The sequence below is a fragment of the Cynocephalus volans genome, chromosome 4 (genome assembly GCF_027409185.1).
Source record: "Cynocephalus volans isolate mCynVol1 chromosome 4, mCynVol1.pri, whole genome shotgun sequence".
NCBI classification, from domain to species: Eukaryota; Metazoa; Chordata; class Mammalia; order Dermoptera; family Cynocephalidae; genus Cynocephalus; species Cynocephalus volans.
The window spans coordinates 131,118,038-131,138,297 of NC_084463.1; the positions used below are offsets into that span (position 1 = coordinate 131,118,038).

At 36.9% G+C, this 20,260-nt stretch overlaps 1 protein-coding gene across 1 annotated transcript in view; it reads right to left on the reverse strand.

The window, feature by feature from the left end:
• Window positions 1-20,260, reverse strand: part of LOC134376423 (uncharacterized) — a 196,051-nt gene that overhangs the window by 90,002 nt on the left and 85,789 nt on the right. Inside the window, exon 3 of the mRNA XM_063094983.1 lies at window positions 6,828-7,073. Within this exon, the coding sequence (XP_062951053.1) occupies window positions 6,828-7,073 (246 nt within the window). The remainder of the gene's footprint in view (window positions 1-6,827; window positions 7,074-20,260) is intronic.

Consider the following 20,260-nt stretch of genomic DNA (forward strand, 5'->3'; position numbering starts at 1 on the left):
TTCTGCACATGTTCTCTTGTTTTCTCCTACGCATTGCTTTAGAGCACGACACTAATGCTGCAGAATTCAGTATCAGGCTTTGCTTCCCTCTGGTGCTCTCTAAAGACTTGTAGACAAACTCCAGGGACAGGGGATATAATCCAGCAGATGACACAGTAATATAATTATATAACAGCTATCATTCTTTGTGGATTACCATGTGCCAGGACTTATAAACATTATCCCAGTTAGACCTTACAAGGGAAGACAATATCATTCACTCCTTTAAACAAATGAAGAAACTGAGGCAAAGAAAGGATAAGCACCTTAGGTTACACAACTAGTGACAGAGCAGGGAAAAGAAGACATATCTGTCTGACTCCAGCCCATGCTCTCTAACTGCTAAGCGGGGCTGCTTCCTACAGTTAAAATAAAGCAACTTGCTTTCATTTATTTTCTCTTAGCTGCCAAGTGAAAATAAAACGTGGACCTAATTCTTGCTTTTCACCTGAAAAAAAGAAACAGGCAGATCTTAATTAAATCAGTAACAGGTCACTTATTCACCCTCCTTCCAAAATGCCAGATTGAAAGTGGCAGAGTGAAGAGAGACCTAAAATAAGCCTGGCATGGGTCCTCCTGGAGTATGGGCTGTGGGTGGGGGCAGGCCTGGGGAGTCTAGAAGAGCCACTTGTTCACTGAGTAAGACGGTCCATGCTCCCCGCTCCAGTGGCTGAAAGAACCCGCAGGAACCTTTGGGGATGTGCTGCAGAGAAAGGGGAACAATGCAAGGAGCCCTGCTCCATGTGCTGGGCATTTGCTGACTTTTCTCAGTCCCAGTCCCACCCTCACATGTTCTGCTTTTGTTTTAGGACTCAAGGACCCCATCGACTCCCTTGCTAAGTGGCTTCTGCTTTGATTCTAGCAGCGGGAGGCACTGGCAGAAGTCCGAAGTTATGAGGAAGGGAAGAAAGGACTCTTCCTCTCCCAGCTCCATCAGCGATCCTCCTGCAGCAGTCAGCCACAGGCTCCTCAGGGAGCTTCCGACAGCAGCTGGGAACCCCCTCCTCCATACCGGCCCCAGCACTGGCTCGACGCAGCCATTCCTTCAGGGTGCCAGCACCTGCCCAAGCTCCCGTTCTCCATAGCTCTGGACTCTGGGAATATTACTTCCTCTCCGTTGTTCCCCAACCCTGAAAGTAAGAATACTTTTTACAGCTGCTAATCTTTCCATTATATTATTGTCTCCTTTTTGCTCTTTGAGTCTTTCCAACACCTGTGTTGCCAAATCCCTGCACTAAATTTCCTCTGTTTGAACGACCTGGGGAGGTTTCTGTTTTATAAACTGGACCCCAATTGAAATGCCCCATATGTCTACCTCTGTAATTACTAGAAAAGATACTTCCAGGACTTTCACTGATTCCTCCTCATTACCCTGATTGTCCTGCCTTGGGCACACTTCCCTAGCTTCAGTCCTACCTAGTAATAAAATCTGTAGTTTACTGATCACTTTTCATGCACTTTGTTAACATTATTACACTTAATTATCATGCCTAACATAGAGGAGTTATATAGTATTTTAAAGAGACTCATTGAAACCCTAAGGCTGAGGTCACACAGCTACTGAAAGGAGTGAGTCTACCTTGGAACTGAGGTACCTCTGACACTAGCCCACACTCTTCGCTCTACTCTCCAGCCTCCTCTCTCCTCTCCTATCTCTTGCGAAGGCCTGTTCTGCTCTTTGATCTGTGCTTTCCTACCTCTTTCCTCGTCGCCTACTCCTTTCTCTCTTTCTATTACCTAAGATGTCTACCTTTAAAAAGAAGCCCCCTACTTCCTGCCCTTAAAGGGACTAAGTTCTGACTTCTTGTTTCCTGAAGATGGGAGTTCTTTTCTACTCTCTTGGACCTTGCTAGTAGTCTAGCTTTATCCCAATAATTCAGCCCTCTCCCACTGGTCTAACTTTCTCTCATTGGCTCGGTCCACTCCCCTTAGCCCTGCCCTCTCCCACTCATAGATCTTTCTCCAAGTCTAGCATTCTGTAATTTGCACGGAAGAGAGAGCTCGTGCTTCTCAGATGGGGGTGCAGCCCCTGAGAGGTAAAGTATGAAAGGATATTAAAGGTTTAATAAGCACCCTAAGGGAAGCTGCTGTAATGATTATTTAGGAATGAACTACAGTTACCACATCAACAGCTGATAGGCAAATACATACATAAAATACTACAGGATATTCCAAAACAGTTTATTCTTCTTAAGAGTTTCAAGATATCCTTGACAATACTTACTTATACTTGGCTGGCTTGGCAAACGATTTTTGAATAAGCAATGCAAAATGTAAATTTCAGTCTCAAAAGGAGAGAATTTACCATAAATTATAAACAAACTGATAATGCCAAGTTGCTAGCATCTAGACACTCATTTTAATGGTTTCAGATTTGGCTATCAAAACTAAGCTAGAAATGGAGAAAATCAACGTTGACTTTTTTCAAAGGAAAATGAATAGTTAACATTTACTGAATATGTACCTTTTTGTCCTAAACTGTGCTGAGAGCTTTGCAAGCCTTATCTCCTGTAATCTCATAACAATCCTCTGAGGTAGATTCTAGTGCTATTATTGTCTCCATGTCACAGATGAGACAACTGAGTCTTAAGCAGATAAAGAAACTTGTGCCCCAGACACTGCCGGAGGAGGCAGCTGTCACCTGACAGTTTGTCCACGGGGGCTGCACCCTCCACCACCACACCACCTGTCTCCCCTCGCTGGCCAGTCCCCAGCTCCCGCCTGGCACATCTCTTTTCAGCAGTTTGGCCCTGCATACACTTCAGGATAAGTTCCTTCCTTATGATAAGCAGGGCCCACGATCTCTGACAGCTGTTCCCCGCTCTTCATCACCATCTGAAACAATCAGTAAGCATTAGAGAGTACTTTTCCCTTTACAAAGGTGATAATTAGATAACAAGCTGAGATTAAAGTAATTACAGTTAGACAGCTGGCGAGGCAGCACAGTCATGTTGAAATATTGTTGGTACTTCAGCATCTGGTTCTAATAACAGCATAGGCTAAAGGATTTTACATTAATTACAGAACATAATTTAATATAAACATATTTAATTACAATTGATGAGCAATAAACTGTTCAAGAATGACTTAACCCCTTCCTCGTGTCAAAGTGATGAGAATTCTGTCTTTCTCACCCTCCCCTGACAGGCCCCCCACAACTCCCTGGCCCCTCTCCTGGAAAAACAACCCCCTCCCCCCAAGAAGGAATGTTCTAGGCCAGGATGTTGCTCGTTGATTATTCTGTAGGTGTGTGGTGCATGTACGGTGCTGACCACCCTGAGAAAGCCAGGAGGAGAGGAGGCTACAGCACCGCACAGCTTGGGATAACACTGTGGCTCCACTAGCCGCTCATCCTGTCGCAGCCTTGCACTGGCCAAAGAAGGTGACTTTGACACTCCTTACCTGGTCTTCTCATGCTGGCTTGCTCCTAACAGTCCTTAAGCAGCCTATTAAGCTCAGATGTCTTAGGAAAAGTTTAAAGATAAATCCATTTTCTTTATAAAATTACGACTATAAGGTTCCTGGGCACAACAGTCAGGGTATTTTCACAACTTAAAGAGTCAATGTGTAATATTCTGACAGGAATCATTCCTTACATGCTGCCAACTCCCATCCCTACCCCCAAAAGTGGCAGAAGCAGACCCTGGATGAAGCGGTTTATAATAAATTGGGGCCACATACACACCTCCACCAGATAAAGAACTCAACCATCATTAACCACACATTGTCTTTCCAGAAGCCCTTTTCATGAATGGGACACATTCAAAAGCCACAAAGCCAAACACTCCTAGGTCCCAATTGTATTGAGGTGACTCAAGAGTCAACCCCAAGAAGGTACAAGGCTGGCCCTTCCCACAAAAGAATGGGTAGTCCTGAATGAGTTGGAAAACTCACTGTCAAGTTTCCCTACGTGACAAGTGATAGGAAATTACAAATAACCTCGAATGATGTTTTTACGTGCTGCTGTGGATTTCAAAGCATAAAGCATACTTTCTCCTAAAAGCTATAATGAGTGCTGAAAAAGACAGCTTATTATTTGTAAGTAAGCAAGTGCTAGCTACTTCTAGAAGAATTGCTGACAAGTACAAATAAGATGAAATCAGTGTGAAGGTTCAGGACCACACAGCACACAAGAGAGAAACAGGCACTCTCAAAGCGGAAGTTGTTCTGTACATATCCTTGACAAAAAAATAAGACATTTAAGTCGCCTAACATAGCAAATCTTCAATTTGAGTGAGAACTAAATGGTACTTTTTGTAGATAAAGTGGGGAAGAGACAAGGAAGGGAAAGTAACCGAAATAGCATTTGTTATTTAAAAAGCTACCACTCTGTCATCCAAATTAAAAACTTTTGCGTGTCAAAGAACACTAGCAAGAAACTGAAGACAACCCACAGAATGGGAAAAAATATTTACATATCATATATGTGATAAGGGTCTAGTATCCAGAACATATGAAGAATACCTACAACTCAAAAATGAAAAGACTAATAACCCAATTAAAAGACAGTCAAAGGATCTGAATAGACATTTTTCCAAAGAAGATATACAAGAAGCCAATAAACACATGAAAAGATGCACAGCATCATTAGTCATCAGGGAAATGTAAATCAAAATGCGATAAACATGTGTGTACTTCATACATATCAGAATGGCTGTAATCAAAAAGACAGATGAGCATTGGCGAGGACATGGGGAAGTGGGAACCCTCATACTCTGCCGGTGGGAATATACATGTCACAGCGATGGTGAAACAGTTCCTCAGAAAGTTAAACGCAGTTACCATACGGCCCAGCAATTGCATTCTAGGCGTGTACCCAAAAGAATTGAAAACATGTCCACATAAAAACTTGTAAACAAAATGTTCACAACAGCTTCTCGATAGTAGCCAAAAAAGTGGAAACAACTCAAATGTCCATCAACTGACAGATGAATAAACAAAATGTGGCATATTCATACAATGAAATTTATCCGGTCACACAAAGGAATGAAGTACTATGTATGTTCAGCATGAAGGAACCTTAAAAACATCATGCTAAGTGATAAAGGCCACAGACGGTATGATTCCATTTATGTGAAATGTCCACAATAGGCAAATCCATAGAGACAGAAATTAAATTAGTGGTTGGCAGGGGATAGAAGGAGAGGAGAATTGAAAGTGACTGCTAACAGGTATAGGGTTTCTTTTTTGGGGGGTGATAGAAATGTTCTGGAATTAGTGTTGATAATTGCACAATATTGTGAATATACTAAAAACCACTAATTGTATACTTTTAAAAGCTTAAAATACTAGATTTTATGTTATGTACATTTTATCTCAAAAAAAAAAAAAAAAAAGCCCCAATTTGGGTAATTGAAGCTTAATCTCACTAGGGGAGCCTGGGAGTCCATGTAAAGTATACACCTTAGAGTCATCTTCCCCAAAAGGTGAGGCAGCTGTGGTATTTATACACCAACTTCTATCAGTCAGTAGTTGTATTAGTCCATTTCTGTTGCTTATAAAAAAATACTTGGAACTGGGTAATTTATAAAGAAAACAAAATTTATTGTTTACAGTTTCTGAGGCTGGGAAGTCCAAAGTCCAGGGAACACATCTGGTGAAAGCCTTGGTGGTGGCAACAGTGACTTCAGGGTATCACATTGCAAAAATGGTGGATCAGAGAGAGGGATATCTCCTCCTTCACTCTCCTTTTAAAGCCCTCAGAACCACACTCATGACTGCCATTTTTAATCCATTCACCAGGCATGGTTCTCAGAATCTAATCACCTCTTCAAGGCCCAACCTTTCAATTCCATAATAGGACTTCCCACCCTCTTTACACTGTCACAGTGGGAACTAAGTTTTGGGGGAACATTCAACCCAAGGCAGTAGTTGAAGGCTGCTTCTAGGGGGTCATTAATTCTTCAGCACTTCTAGTCTGCCTGAAAAAGGGGCTCTGGTGACCAGAGAAAGTCCTTAGGCAAAGAAATGGTGCTGGCAACTGACAGGCCCATGTGCCCCAAAAGGGTTCAGGCAAGGAGGTTCAGGCAATGCCCTGACAATCTCTGCTCCTCTCTCACAGAGTTGTTTTGGGAGTAAATAAGAAAGTCTGTGTAAAATGCTTCACAGTACTAGACACAGAGAAAACTCTCAATAAATGAATTATCTTTACAGGAGATTCTATAAGGTTAAACAATTTGATCAAAACTACACAGCTAATGCAAGGTGAGGCCAGGATTTGCACATTTCTGTACAACACAATCTTTCATACACAGAATTATACTGACTAACTTATCAGAGGGCAATTGTATCCACTGTGTGTGTGCAAACACACCTATCAGATGGCAACTGTGTCATTATGGCATTCAGAGGCTATTACAAACATCTTTATATCTTTACTCTCTCTCCTCCCCCCATGTGCCCTCTGTGGGGGAAGCAGCTGCTTTTCTCACAAAAAGGCCTTGAGGGTTGATGTTAATGTCTGCTCAAGTTGCCCAGGATCTGAACATTATGTGGTTTGCTGTCCAGGTGCTTATTTGAGATTCAAAGCCTGCACATTTGCTGACAATTTAGTGCAAAGGACCAAGACATACGAACACCTGAGACTGCAGGAGCAGCAGGGCAGCACGTTCCTCACTCACATGTTGCTCCTGTTCTCTGAAAGAGTCTGATGTTCAATCTGCTCAACAAAAGGGGTGCACTAGCAGAGGAAAATGGGGGGTTCTCTCCCAGACTGTCCTACATGAACTCCCAACTGAGGGCAACCGAGGGTCAGAGTGAGGGTCTGGGGCTGCAGACCCCAAGCCTACCTGATGAGGTAGTGGTTGATGATAATGTCAAAGTAGCTGTAGTACACGGCATTGTTCACATGGCCGTTCTGGTCATTGTCCTGCCACCTCGTCTGGATGGGCAAGAAGTACCCATAGGCCTCATGCTGCCGATGACGATCCTCAGCTTTCTGGTTCTTTGATGATGTAGCCAAGGAACAGGCATTCCTAGGAAGCAGCCTCGAAACCCAAGAGGTCATAGTCAGTGATTGCTGCCTTAGAGAGAACCTTCAAGAAAAAAAGCAACAACGGATAAGAATGTTATTCAGAAATCTTGATTTTAGTTTTACAAAAGCAACTGCATTACATTTTGGTCACCAGTTCCAAAAGGAAATTTTTTTTCCTAGGAATTAAATCTTTGCTTATAATCCAGGTCCTTGTCATGAATCTACTTACTTTTTTAAAGTACTCCTTACTAAAAAGGTCTTGGCACACACTACCAGAAACAGGTATTTGTTTAAATTTGACTAGTGGGAATTTATATGTTTGTATGTAGGTTTTTTTGTCCCACAAAGTGTTTTCAAGGTTACTCTTTCTGATGAAATCTGTAAAACTACTAAGAGCAGAAAAATAGAGCTCAGGTCACCAGTATAAAATAAAACGTTTGCCAGAAAAACGCTGTCAACTGGGCCTACCAACTCCAAGGTGTTTCTTTTTTTTTAAATTTTTTTAAGAAAATAATTAATTTCCTATAGAAAATCTTTTAAATATGCATAAACAAAAGGATGAAGGTCCAGCAACCCAACAATACCCGCTATTAACACTCCCACATGCACTATTCTAGTCTTATATATCTGCGTATACATTTTTAAATGGGAACATACTGTAGGTGTTGTTTTATAATCTCTTGAACTTAACAATAGATCGCTAATATGTTTAAATATTCTTCTACATTATTTGTAACACTGAATTCCATTATATCCCAATTGCATTGAAGCATCACAATTTATCAAATCCCTTACTGTTGCATATTTAGGGTTTTGATTTCAATTTGGTAATGGGATGGATATCTTTACAAATAAATCTTCACATACATTCATGATTATTTTCTTAGGATAAATTCCTAAAAGCAGAATTGCTGAGTCAAAGGGCAAATGTATTGTTAAGGTTTTGATATAAATTAATGCCCTCCAGAAAGGTTTATCCCCTCTCCAGCAGTATATGAGCAGCCAATTTCCCTGTCAATTTTAAAATGCTTTGTCAATTTGACTGTGTTCTCTCATTTCCATACAAGTTTCATGAAATGTGCTAAGTGGAAAGGTGACTGCTGCTACTAGCTATGAGAGAATAACCACTCTGTTTGAGAACAACCATAAAACCTAGACAAAATGTAAAAGAAGAGCTGTGGGAAGGTATGAGGAAATAATCAAGGCAGCAGGACTTTATTGTCTACAACCCTAGGGACAGGATGACACACTAGGTGAGCTTTGCATTTGCCACTGTTGTTTCTCATCAGAGTATTTGCCAGTTCACCATGTGGGCAATAAGGGCTGAAGAGACAGCAGCAACCTAGAGCTTGTGGTGGTTTTGCTGTGCTAGAAGGGACAAAAATGGAAAGGGCCAACCATCTGGAGAAGAGTGAGCTGCAGAGAGTGAGCTTGGATAATGCAGTCTCTCCTCAAGGCACATGCAGACTCCTCAGCTGCACCTGTAGAAAGCAGTTGCTACAAGGCAAAAGTCTAAGGAGAAAATAGGAGTCTCATAGTGCTGAGGATTCAAAATTTAGCTTTTGGGGATGCCAAGGAACAGGGCAAAAACCCCAGACTTCCAGTTGCAACCCAAGAAGGACTACTCCTCTAGAGTGAAGACAAAACTTAAATTGACAGACTTGATCAAGGTTATCTACCCATATCACCTGTCAGCCATTAGAAAAGTAAACTACCTCTGGAGGAAAATAACGTCTCCAGAGCCTCTACAACTTTTTATACACAAAGTCTGGCATTCAATCAAAAACTACAAGGCTTACCAGGAAATAGTACAAATGCCCAAAACCCAAAAGAATTTTTTTTAAGACAATAAAAACAGTCCCACAGACTCAGACTTTAAAATAACTAAAATTAACATGCATCACAGATAAAGGGCCAATATTCATCCCTGATACATAAAGAACTCTAAAACTGGGGGGAGAAAGATCAAAAACCCCAAGAGAAAAATAAGCAAAAGTCACAAACAAACAATTCACAGAGAAAGATTTTAACATGCTCTTTAAACATATGAAATGATGGACAACTTCACTCAACAATAAGAGAAATGCAAATTATAACTATGCTTAGATACCATTTCTTAATTATCAGATTTGGTAAAAATTACAAAGCTTGACAGTACATTCTCTTGACAGGGCCATGAGGAAAGAGACACTTTCATACATTGTTAGTAGGAATGTCCCACTTTTAAGGAGGGGAATTTAACAACAACACAACCACAAGTGAGTTCATCCCTGACTCACATCTAAGAATTTACCTTGGAGATATACCTTGAACAATGCAAAAATACCTATGGACAAGGTCCATTACTGTTTGTAATGGAAAAATATTGGAGAAAATGCACATAGGAGGTTGGATTAATGAACTATGGTACATTCACACAATGGAGTACTAAGCAGCTGTGAATAAAAACTAAAGAAGATGTGATATGGAGTGATTTCCCAGGATATATTTGTTGCCAATCCCCCCCCTCAAAAAAGTGCAAAAGAGCATATATAATATGATACTTTTGTTTAAGAAGAGGAAATCAGACAATATAAATGCATTTATTTATATTTACAAAAAGAAACTCAGGAAGGTTGACTCAGAAACTGATAAAGGTGGAAGGCAAATAAAGGTGTATTAACAAGGTAGTAACACTCCTCTGAGTATACCTTTTTATGTAATTTTGGGTTTTGAAGTCATGTTTATGTTTTACATATTCATACAAAATGATGATGGTGGTGGTGATGATGATGATGATGATGATGTTAAATTAACAGTAATGGAATGGGTGGTGACTTAAAGGAATATAAACAGAAACAAATGAACCTAACTGTATTTCAATTGAATAACATAATCACACTGAAGGGAAAAAAACAACTATTTTTGACTGTACACCCTCCGTCTAAAGACAAAAAGATCTGTTAACAAATACTGAACACTGATTAGTAGGGTTTGGGTTTTTTTAGCTTTTGTTTTTTGGTTGTTTGTTTATTTGTTTTATATTTATAGTGGTAGGATCAGCAATTCTGAATCTACTTTCTGTGAATTTAAGCCTGGGTAAATGAATAAATATAATGGAGATAGTATGAGCCAGGTTTCAGCTTTGGAAAAAGGACTTACAAATATAGAAAAGAGAAAAACTAAAGTGAACCTCCTGGTGCTAAATTGGATGGAAGTATCAATATTAACTCATAGAATAGAAATAGAAGTAGAGATTTCTTATCACCATTGAGCCTAGACACCGTCACACTCCAGTAGCAAAATAAGCACACCTAATGCCCAGATTATAACTTCTAAATATCATTATCCACAAAAAGCAACCAGGACTCCTTGAAGAAATGATTGATTCCAATGTTGGGGCAGAGAAAGTAAAAGATGATCCTGGGACATCTTGTCATGCCAGAAAGTAAAGCATGATGTGGCATGCCAAAGTCCCAGTGGCTAAATCTGAAACATTTGAGCATTAAATTTAAAAATGAGATCAATGCATTATAACCTTTTGAATTAAATAAGAATACTTGAGTTATACTAAATTAATAAATAAGGATAAAATAAAAGTTATTCTTTACAGAAATACGCCAAGTAATAAATGTAGAAATGATAATGGATTTAGAAAATCATCAATTGCAAACAGCATAGTAATAATTTATTCAGTCAAGAGTCATTGATGGATGCTAAAATACAGTGGGTAAAAGTTTGATGTGTGCTGTGGTTTGAATTGTGTTGTCCAAGCCCATGTGTTGGAAACTTGTGACAGTGTTGAGAGGGTGGGAAATTCTATTATTATGGTTGAAGGATGGGGCCTTGAGTAGGTGATTGGATTATGGGGACCATGCCCTGGTGAATGGATTAATAAGTTGATGGTTTAATGGTGGTCATGGGTGTGGTTCTGAGGGCATTAAAAGGAGAAGGAATGAGGAGTTAGCTCTTTCTTGCTCCACCATCTGCTGTGTGACACCCTGACTCGCTGAATAGAGTCACCAATAAGAACAACGCCCTCAGCAGATGTGTTCCTTGGATTTGGGTCTTCCTAGCCTCTGAAACTATAAGCAGTAAATATTATTTCTTTATAAACTACCCAGTTCCAGTTATTTTGTAATAAGCAACAGAAATGGACTAATACAGTGCTAAACAGAATATTTAAATTGTCTCAAGGTAGCTCCCTACAAATTACTATTCATTACAAATGAATAATAGTAACTTTATGATAGGGCATTCTGGCAGGTAATTCCTTACCCAAGTTAACAAAGTTAATACCACCAATAATGAACCACATGCACATCATGTGCCTCCTGATAAGATGAAATGAGGAGGACACGATACCACTTCTGTGTAATCCCTGCCAAAAATGCATTATCTGAATCTAATCATGATGAAACATCAGATAAACGAATACTGAGGAACATTCTATAAAGTAACTGTTCTGCACTCTTCAAAAATATCAAGATCATGAAAGAAAAATAAAGGCTGAAGAACTATTCCAATTAAGAGTGACTAAACAGACATGACAACTAAATGCAATGCATGATCCTGGATTACATACTGGATTGGGAAACAATATGTAGCTATATGGGACATTATTAGAATAATTGATAAAATTTGAATTTAGACTGTAGATCAGATAATAGTATTACATCAATATTAAACTTCCTAATTTTGATAGTTGTACTGCGGTTATGTAAGAGGAGTTCCTTGTTTTTAGTAAATACAAACTGAAGAATTTAGGAATGAAGAGGTATATATCTGCAATGTCCTGTCAAATGGGTCAGAAAGAAATAATGTGGGGGGCGGTATACATGTACGTGGAGGGGAGGATGATAAAGCAAATGGAGAAAAATGTAAAAATTGGTGAGTATGGGTAGAAGACACACAGTGATTGTTTCTACCATTCCTGCAAGTTTATTTAAAAATCACAAAAAAATTAATAGTTACCCAAAAAAGGTGTCATGAATATGTTCAAGAAAACAAAAATTTGACAGTTTACCAAAGCACTGGAATCTATGAAATACCATCATTATATCATGAATTCAATAGATAGGATAAACAGCAGATTAATCATAGCAGAAGAGAGAATTAATTAACTGGAAGAGAGGTCAGTCAAAATATCCAGAGTGAAGCACAGAGAGTCAAAAGGACTTAAACTACAAAACAAAACACAAGATACATACAGGACATCACTTTAATAAAAACATAACATAATTGGTGTAAAGTTCTAGATAAAAAGGAGAGAAATGATGGGTAAGAAGCAATATTTGAATAGATATATACTGTCAGAGAATTTCCCAAAACTGAAAGACACAGATTCAAGAATCATGATAAACCCAAGGTGGATAAATTAAAGAAAATCAAACATAACAAAATGGCTGAAAACCAAAGACAAAGAAATTCTTGAATAAAGCAAAGAAAAAGAAATGACATTCAAAGCAATGAAAATGAGCTGACTTACTAAATGGAAACAACAGAAGACAGAAGACAAAAGAACAGCATCATTAAAGTACTTAAAGTAAATAGTTGCAGAGCTAGAATTCTACACCCAGAGAAAATATCTTTGAAAAATGAAAGCAAAGTACTTATTTTCAGAAAAACAAAAACTGAGAGAACTGCTTATCCCAAGCAGACTACATTAAAGGAAATGCTGAAGGGAGCTCCTTAGGCAGAAGGAAAGTAATTCTCAATGAGAGAATAATAATGCAGTGAAGAATAAAGAGCAATGGAAAGTAGATAAGTGGGTAAATTTAAATTAAGACTGACTATTTAAAACAATAGCAATAATGTCTTCTGGGATTTAAAATATATAGAGAATTAAAATATCCCACAACAGTAGCAGAAGACATAGGAAGGTAAATTCAGTTATAGTGTTATAAGGTCCTTGCATTTTTCAGCAAGCAATAACAATTCTAATTTAAGGTTGACTATAATAAATCAAGGACACATACTGTAACCTTTAAGATACTCACAAAAATAATAGAAAACAAAGTTTAATTAACAAAGGGAAAACAGAACAATAAAAAAAACTTCTCAATACAAAAGAAGGCAACATATGAGGTGAAAGGAGTGAAAACATGAGACAAAATGCAAAGACTAAGATAGAGAATTTGAATAAAAGAGCAATAATTACATTAGTTGTAACTAAATACTCCAAATAAAAGGCAAAGGTTGTCAGAATGGATTTTTTTAAAATCCAACTACATGTTACTTATAAAAGACATACCTTAAATATAAGGATGCAGAAAAGTTGGAAGTAAAAGAATGGAAAACAAAAATCATTAACAAGAAAAAGGCTGGTACAGATATACTAATGGCAGACAAAACAGATTTTAAGACATGAAGTATTATTACACCTAAAAGAGAGACTTTTGATAAAGATAAAAGGTCAGTTCAACATGAAGATTTCATAATATAGCCTCATATACCATAAGTAGGAAGCAAAAATTAACAAAACCAAAGGCATAACAGACAAATTCCCAATCGTAGTGTGTAGCTTTAACACACCTCTCTCGCTGAAAGAACAAGCAGAAAATAAACTAGTTAAAATTCAGAAAATTAGAACAACGTGATTAACAAACTTAACATATCACTCAACAATTGTATAATGCACATTATTTTCAAGCACGTCTGGAACAGTTACCAAAATAAAACATATACGGGGCCATAAAGCAAGTCTCAACAAATTTCAAAGAATTAAAATCAAACAGAGTATGTTCTCTGACCACAGTGGAATTAATCTAAAAATAAATAACAACAACAACAAAAATCTTTAGAAATACCCAAATGCCTGAAAATCAATTAATAGAGTTGTAAATAATCTATGAGTTAGATAAGAGATAACAATAGAAATAAGAAAATATTTTCAACAGAATAATGATGAAAATATGAATATAAAAATTTGTGGGACACAGCTACATCATGCTTAGAGAAAATATAATGATTAAACAAAAATCTGAGGATGGAACTCAATGATCTAAGGATTCATCTCAAGAAGCTTAAAAGAAAACAGCAAGTTAAACTAAAAGAAACCATAAGATATCAACAATAAAGATAAAGAGAAAAATCAATAAAATAGAAAAATATACAATAAAGCAGAGGTAGGCAAACATTTTCTGTAAAGGGACAAATGGTAAATATTTTAGACTTTGCAGGTCATAAAATCTGTCACAACTACTCAATTCTGCCACAGTAGTGCAAAAGCAGGGATAAACAATACATTAAATAAATGTATGTCGCTGTGTTTCAATAAAACTATATTTACAAAAACAGGTGGTGGGTGAGATTTGACCCATTAGCCATATTTTGCCAATCTCTGTAATAGAGGAATACAGTAAAGCCAAAAGTTAGTTTTTTTAAAAAAAATAATAAAATAAAATTGATAACCCCCCAGTAAGAATGTAAAGAAAAAACAGAGGGCATAAATTATCAATATAAGAAATAAAAAAGGGCCATCACTACAAATCTTAAAGGCATTAAAAAGATAAGAGATATTATGAATAACTTCAGATCAATAAATTTTATAATTTAGATGAGATGAACAAATCCATTTTTAGAAATAACTTAACAAAACTGACACAAGAAGAAATAGAAAATCCAAACTGTCATATGTCAAATATATCAATGGAACAGAATAGAGGGTCTAGGAAACAGACCCACTCATACAAAACCACCTAATTTATGACACAAGGTGTCACTGAAATGCAGTGGGGAAAAGGATAAGGTTTTTAACAATTAATATTTAAATGAAACTTTATTCCACCTCAAAGTATGTAAAAAAATCAATTCCACATAAATTACAGACCTAAATGTAAAAGAAAAACAATAAAGTTTCTAGAGAGTAACACAGGATACATTCCTAACATCAGGTTGAGCAAAATAATCTCAATATAGGACATAAAAATCACTTTTGGCAGATGTAAGGGGGCAGGAGTTGGTCAAAGGATAGATAGAAGTAGTTAGATAGGAAAAATACATTTACCAGATCTACTGTACAACATAGTGATTATAGTTAATAACAATGCATTGTATTCATGAAATTTGCTGAAAGAGTAGATTTTAAGTGATCTAACCACAAAAAATAAGCATGTGAGGTAATGCACATATTAATTAGCTCAATTTAGCCATTCCACAATATATACATATTTCAAAACATGTTGTATATGATAAATATATCCAATTTTTATTTGTCAATTTAAAAATTATTCAAAATCACTTACCATAAAATAAAATATTAATAAATCTAACTTCTTTAAAATTAAGAACTTATGTTTATCAAAAGATACTGGTAAGGTATGTAATACATGTTTCCAACAAAGAGCTCATATCTAAAATACATAGAAAACTTCTACAGATCAGTCAGAGGCGGGGGAATAAAACCATCGAACTTAAAAATAAATAAATAAGCAAAAGATTTGAATAGGCACTTAATGAAAGAGGATATTGAATGGCCAATAAATATAATAAAATGTGCTAAACATCATTAGTCATCAAAGAAATGCGAATTAAAAAACCAATGATTTACTTTATAAACCCCTCAGAATGGCTAAAATTTCATTAAAGTGTTGGTGAGGATTTAGAGCACCCAGAACTCTAATACTCTGCTGGTGGGAGTATAAATTGGTACACAAAATTTAGAAATCTATTTGGCAGTATCTATTTAAATTGCATAAATACATATCCTATGATCCAGCAATTCTACTCCTTGGTATAGAGGTAACAGAAATGCATACTTGTGCGCACCAAAAGGCACATACAAGAATATCCACAGCAACGTTGTTCATAATTGTTCCAAACTGTAAACACCACAAATATTCATCAATACACATAGTAGAATGGATAAATGAATAGTGGCATATTCATGTAATAGAACACTATGCAACAATAAAAAGCAATGACTTTCTGCTACACAGAATCATAGTAATAAATCTCACAGACATAATTTTGAGGAAAGAAGACAAACACAGAAAGTATCACTATATAATTCCATTTGTATGTTCCAAAACATCAGAAGTAATCTACACTGATAGAAATCAGAATGGTGGTTACTTTTAAGTAGGAGATAATGATTAAGAAAGGGCATAAAGGAAGCTTCTGTAATGTCATTAATGTCCAACACCTTTGTCTGGGGGTGTTTACACAGGTATGTCACTTAGAATTTGTAAAAATTCATCAAGCTTCTTTCATTTATGAATGTGTTATGCTTCAACAAAAATATTTTCCTAAAAACATTCTATGTGAACAGAAGTTATATGATTATACTAAGTTAAGTCTCTAGTGTCCAGAGCAGTTTATTTTTCATTTTCTATGTACAGGGAATGCAAACCAAAAAAAAAAAAAAAAACTTGAGGAAGACAAAATTCTTCTTTATGCACATAAAGCCTTGCTATACAAGTAGCTTTGTGAATATGCACATTATTTATATAGGTACAAGTGGGCACTAGGATGCAGATGAACTTTAACTCTCTCATAGTAGAAGAGCAAGTAATGAGGTAGAGTCCTTGATGAACTGAAAATATACCGCCATCCAGGTGACAGTTAAAATGAAAAGGTTCTTAAACTTCTACATTTTTACATTTTTGCCATAAACTCTCCTAAGGAATCAGCCTTCATTATGTGTATCTTTTGGTAACACATGAGCTAACGCTCATCCACTTGAACTCTACAAAAATCTCAAAATAAAAGAAAGCTCTGCATGACACCAAGTACCATTGGTGACATTTTGACTGACCACTATGAGAAAGTAGAGGGAAGTCATTTTAAAAATCAATTTTAAAGAACTGTATTATTAAGTAGCAAAGCACACTGGCATAATCAATGGTGACGCCTGCTTCCTAGATATTCAGATTATACAAATAATATTAAAGCCACTCCAAACTCTTTAGGATGTGCCTTGCCACCACAAAGAAAGTCACCATAAATGGGCACTTTCCTGAAGTCTAAGTGTGGGGGGGAGGGGGCGGAGGAGGTGGATCCTGCCATGCAAAGAAATTCTCAGGAAGCTGTGAAGATATTAGCTATTTTACTCAATTTATTCCAAGCTGAAACATAATAGTACATTATAAATCTGTTTTGATTTTACTTAGTCTAATGAAAAAATGTTCATCTTTTTGATAAGTGCTCATTAGCCATTTTTTTCTGACATAAACAGACAAAAAAGATGTTCTTGCGCTACATTTAAAACTCAACTCAGCTAATTACAGTGCAATGATTCAAAGAACAAAATCAACGTACTGAAGTTTCTCACTTGAATTGTCTTTACAGTTAAATTAAAAATCTAACTAAAATAAAAAATAAAATTAAAAGAGCCCCAGCAGTGTGTTTTATATTTAGGTTGAACAATGTTTTAGTAAACAAAGGCCAAACTCTAGCACATGATATAAATTTTCAAATTTCCTGATGTCAATTGCTCTCTAAGAGCAGACGCTGAATTTGCCAACAAAGGGCCATTGTGCTTATGTGGGGGACAGGGGGGATTCTCTCGTTTTTTTGGAAGCAGTGATTAATTTGCATAAACAATTCACCCTATTTCACTCAATCTCTGTGAGACCAAAAGTCAACATGCAGATAATATCTGGTCAGGGTTGGAGCCAGCTAAGACCAAGGAATAGCGTGAAGCTAAGTGATCCATATAAAAATCAAGCTAACTTATAGCCCAGGCTTATGCCCAGGACTTTTAGGAATATCACATGTTCTGGGCTTTTTAAATCACAGAGTATTAATCTGCTGTAACACTATGCTGAGTGAGTCTAACAGAATTAATGCCCAAAATACTTGATGTAAGCTCTAGGAAGAATTTTAACTAGAGTAATCTGACATCTTGGGTATCTTAAATGTGGCTATGACCCAAAAGATCATTTCACTTATTTATTTTTTATTTTTTATTATAAAATATATTTACCTGAAACTAGAAATTTTAAAAAATTATTTTAGATCTATGACACATAAATTATGCCTGTTGTACCCAAACTCCCATCACAAAAAGGAGTAAGTAAAATTAATTAATTAAACATGTCACTTTACCCTGTTAAGTCAGTATTTAAATGAGTACATATATGATTTTAAAGCTTCATTTGAACGAACAAACAAAATGAGATGGATGGTTGTCTGACTCACCTTCACAAATGATTTTGCTAGCATTTAATAGTCATTAGACATTGGAGACTAAAAAAACATACATTTTGTGTCTTGCAGGAATTCAAATTGCTCTAACCAGTGTTGTTCTAGAAATTGGCTATCCTTCATTAACAAAGCTGTAAGCAAAGCATAGCTGCACCCTGAAGCAACAATGTACAGTTTGGAGGTCAAGAACTCCAGTTGGAGAAGGCAGAAGTTCAAATCCCAACTCTACTACTTCCCCTTCATGGGAAAGAGGACAATATTTTTCACTTCTCTAAGTTTCATAAATGAATAAGTAATGGAAGAAATAATACCTATATTGCAGTTATGAACATTCAATGAGATGATATGTGGAAAGCACTTAACTGACACACTAACAGCATTAAAAAATTTAGCTGATATTAATGAATCAGCAATAAGACATAAGCCTCGAGGGTCTTTCTGGGACTGAGGAAGCATTCTCCTTCCATTTCATTCTACATACCAGTTTCAACTTTCCAGGGTTCTCCAGAATCAAAAGGCAAACCATTGCCCTGTACCACACTAATTGGTCAGTTTCAGGCATCAAACCCACAACTTTGACCTTGTTATTATCATTATGAGTCTAATCAGCTCTCTCTATTGGCGATAAAGTATCAGCATGTATATGGAATGCAGTACACGGTACATTCATTCATTACAGGTCACTGGAAAACTGTATCTTTTCTGTAATTCTACTGCTGGCTTTATATTTCCATTAATAGTGCTTGGCACAAAGGAAACGTTTACCAATTTCTCAGATAATGGAATGGGCCCTGTTTGTTTTACTCTGGTTTTGGCTAAACCAAATGAAATCATCAATGTTTCCCAACCCTATGCATGATCATCAAGGCTGACCCAAATATCTCATGCCTCTCCATTGATATAAAAAGTTAATAGTCACCCATTATTGAAATCTTACTAAGTTCCAAGCACTGTGTGAAACCCTTTCATAGGCTATCTCATTTAATCCTCAAACAACCCTAGACAATAGTACTGACATCCTTATATTATGAAGTAAGACTCAGAGAGAGGTAAAGAAACTTATCTAAGGCCATGCAGCTAGTAGGTTGCTATGGTTTGAATGATGGTGTCCTCTCCAAAATTCATGCTGAAGCTTAATCCCCACTGTGGTGTTATTAAGAGATGGGCCTTTGGGGGAAACGATTAGGTCATGAAGTCTCTGCCCTCATGGAAGGAGCTGGAGGGAACTAGCTTAGGCCTTTTTTACCCTTCTGTCCCTTCGGCCATGTGAAAGAGCATTCAAGGTTCCATCTTGGAAGCAGAGACTGGGTCTCAGGTATTTTGTTATAGCAGCACAAACAGACTAAGACATAGGGAATGAAGCCAGGATTCAAATTCAAGTTGGTTTGACTCCAAAGCTCATGCTCTGTTTCACAAAACTATAACAACAAGAAGGAGTCACAGAAATTATCAGCAAACCCAAAAAGGGAGCATTCACATTAAAAAAAAATTAATTCCAAAAGGAAACAGAAGTGGACACTAGTTGAGTGTTATTCTTTTCACTTTTGGGGTCATCTGGACATTGCTTAGTGAGTTTGTTCTCTCATTTATTTCTGTATACATTTATTGAATAACAACTATGTAGTGGGCACTGTGCTGTGCCAGGTGATAAAATGAAAACATGTTTCCTAATGCAGGTTTTTAATTATTTCTCCCAAGCTTCATCCAAAGCTCAGAGACATTCATTACGAGTTATTTCCTCAACTACCATGCTTTGGACAAGCACAATGGGCTTGACAAAAAAGGAACAAAGATTTTTCTCTATGTTATACAAGTTTGTTTAAGTCCTCTTTTTACAGTCCTTTAGGCACCTCTGCTGTCTGCAATTCCCCAGTAATAAACAATGTATATGAGAGGCTTCATAATTTTCCTCAATTTTCCAGACTTATCACACACTGTTCTCCACCATATGCCCTAAATTCCAAACACGCTGAACCACTTCTATTTTCCCAGCACACTGGGCTCCTTCTTACCTACAGACTTTTGCATATACTGTTCCTTCTGAACAGCATGCCTTCCCCCTTAAAATTTCAACTCACCCTGTGTGTAGTACAGCACGTGGCAGGAATTGCTCAATTCATT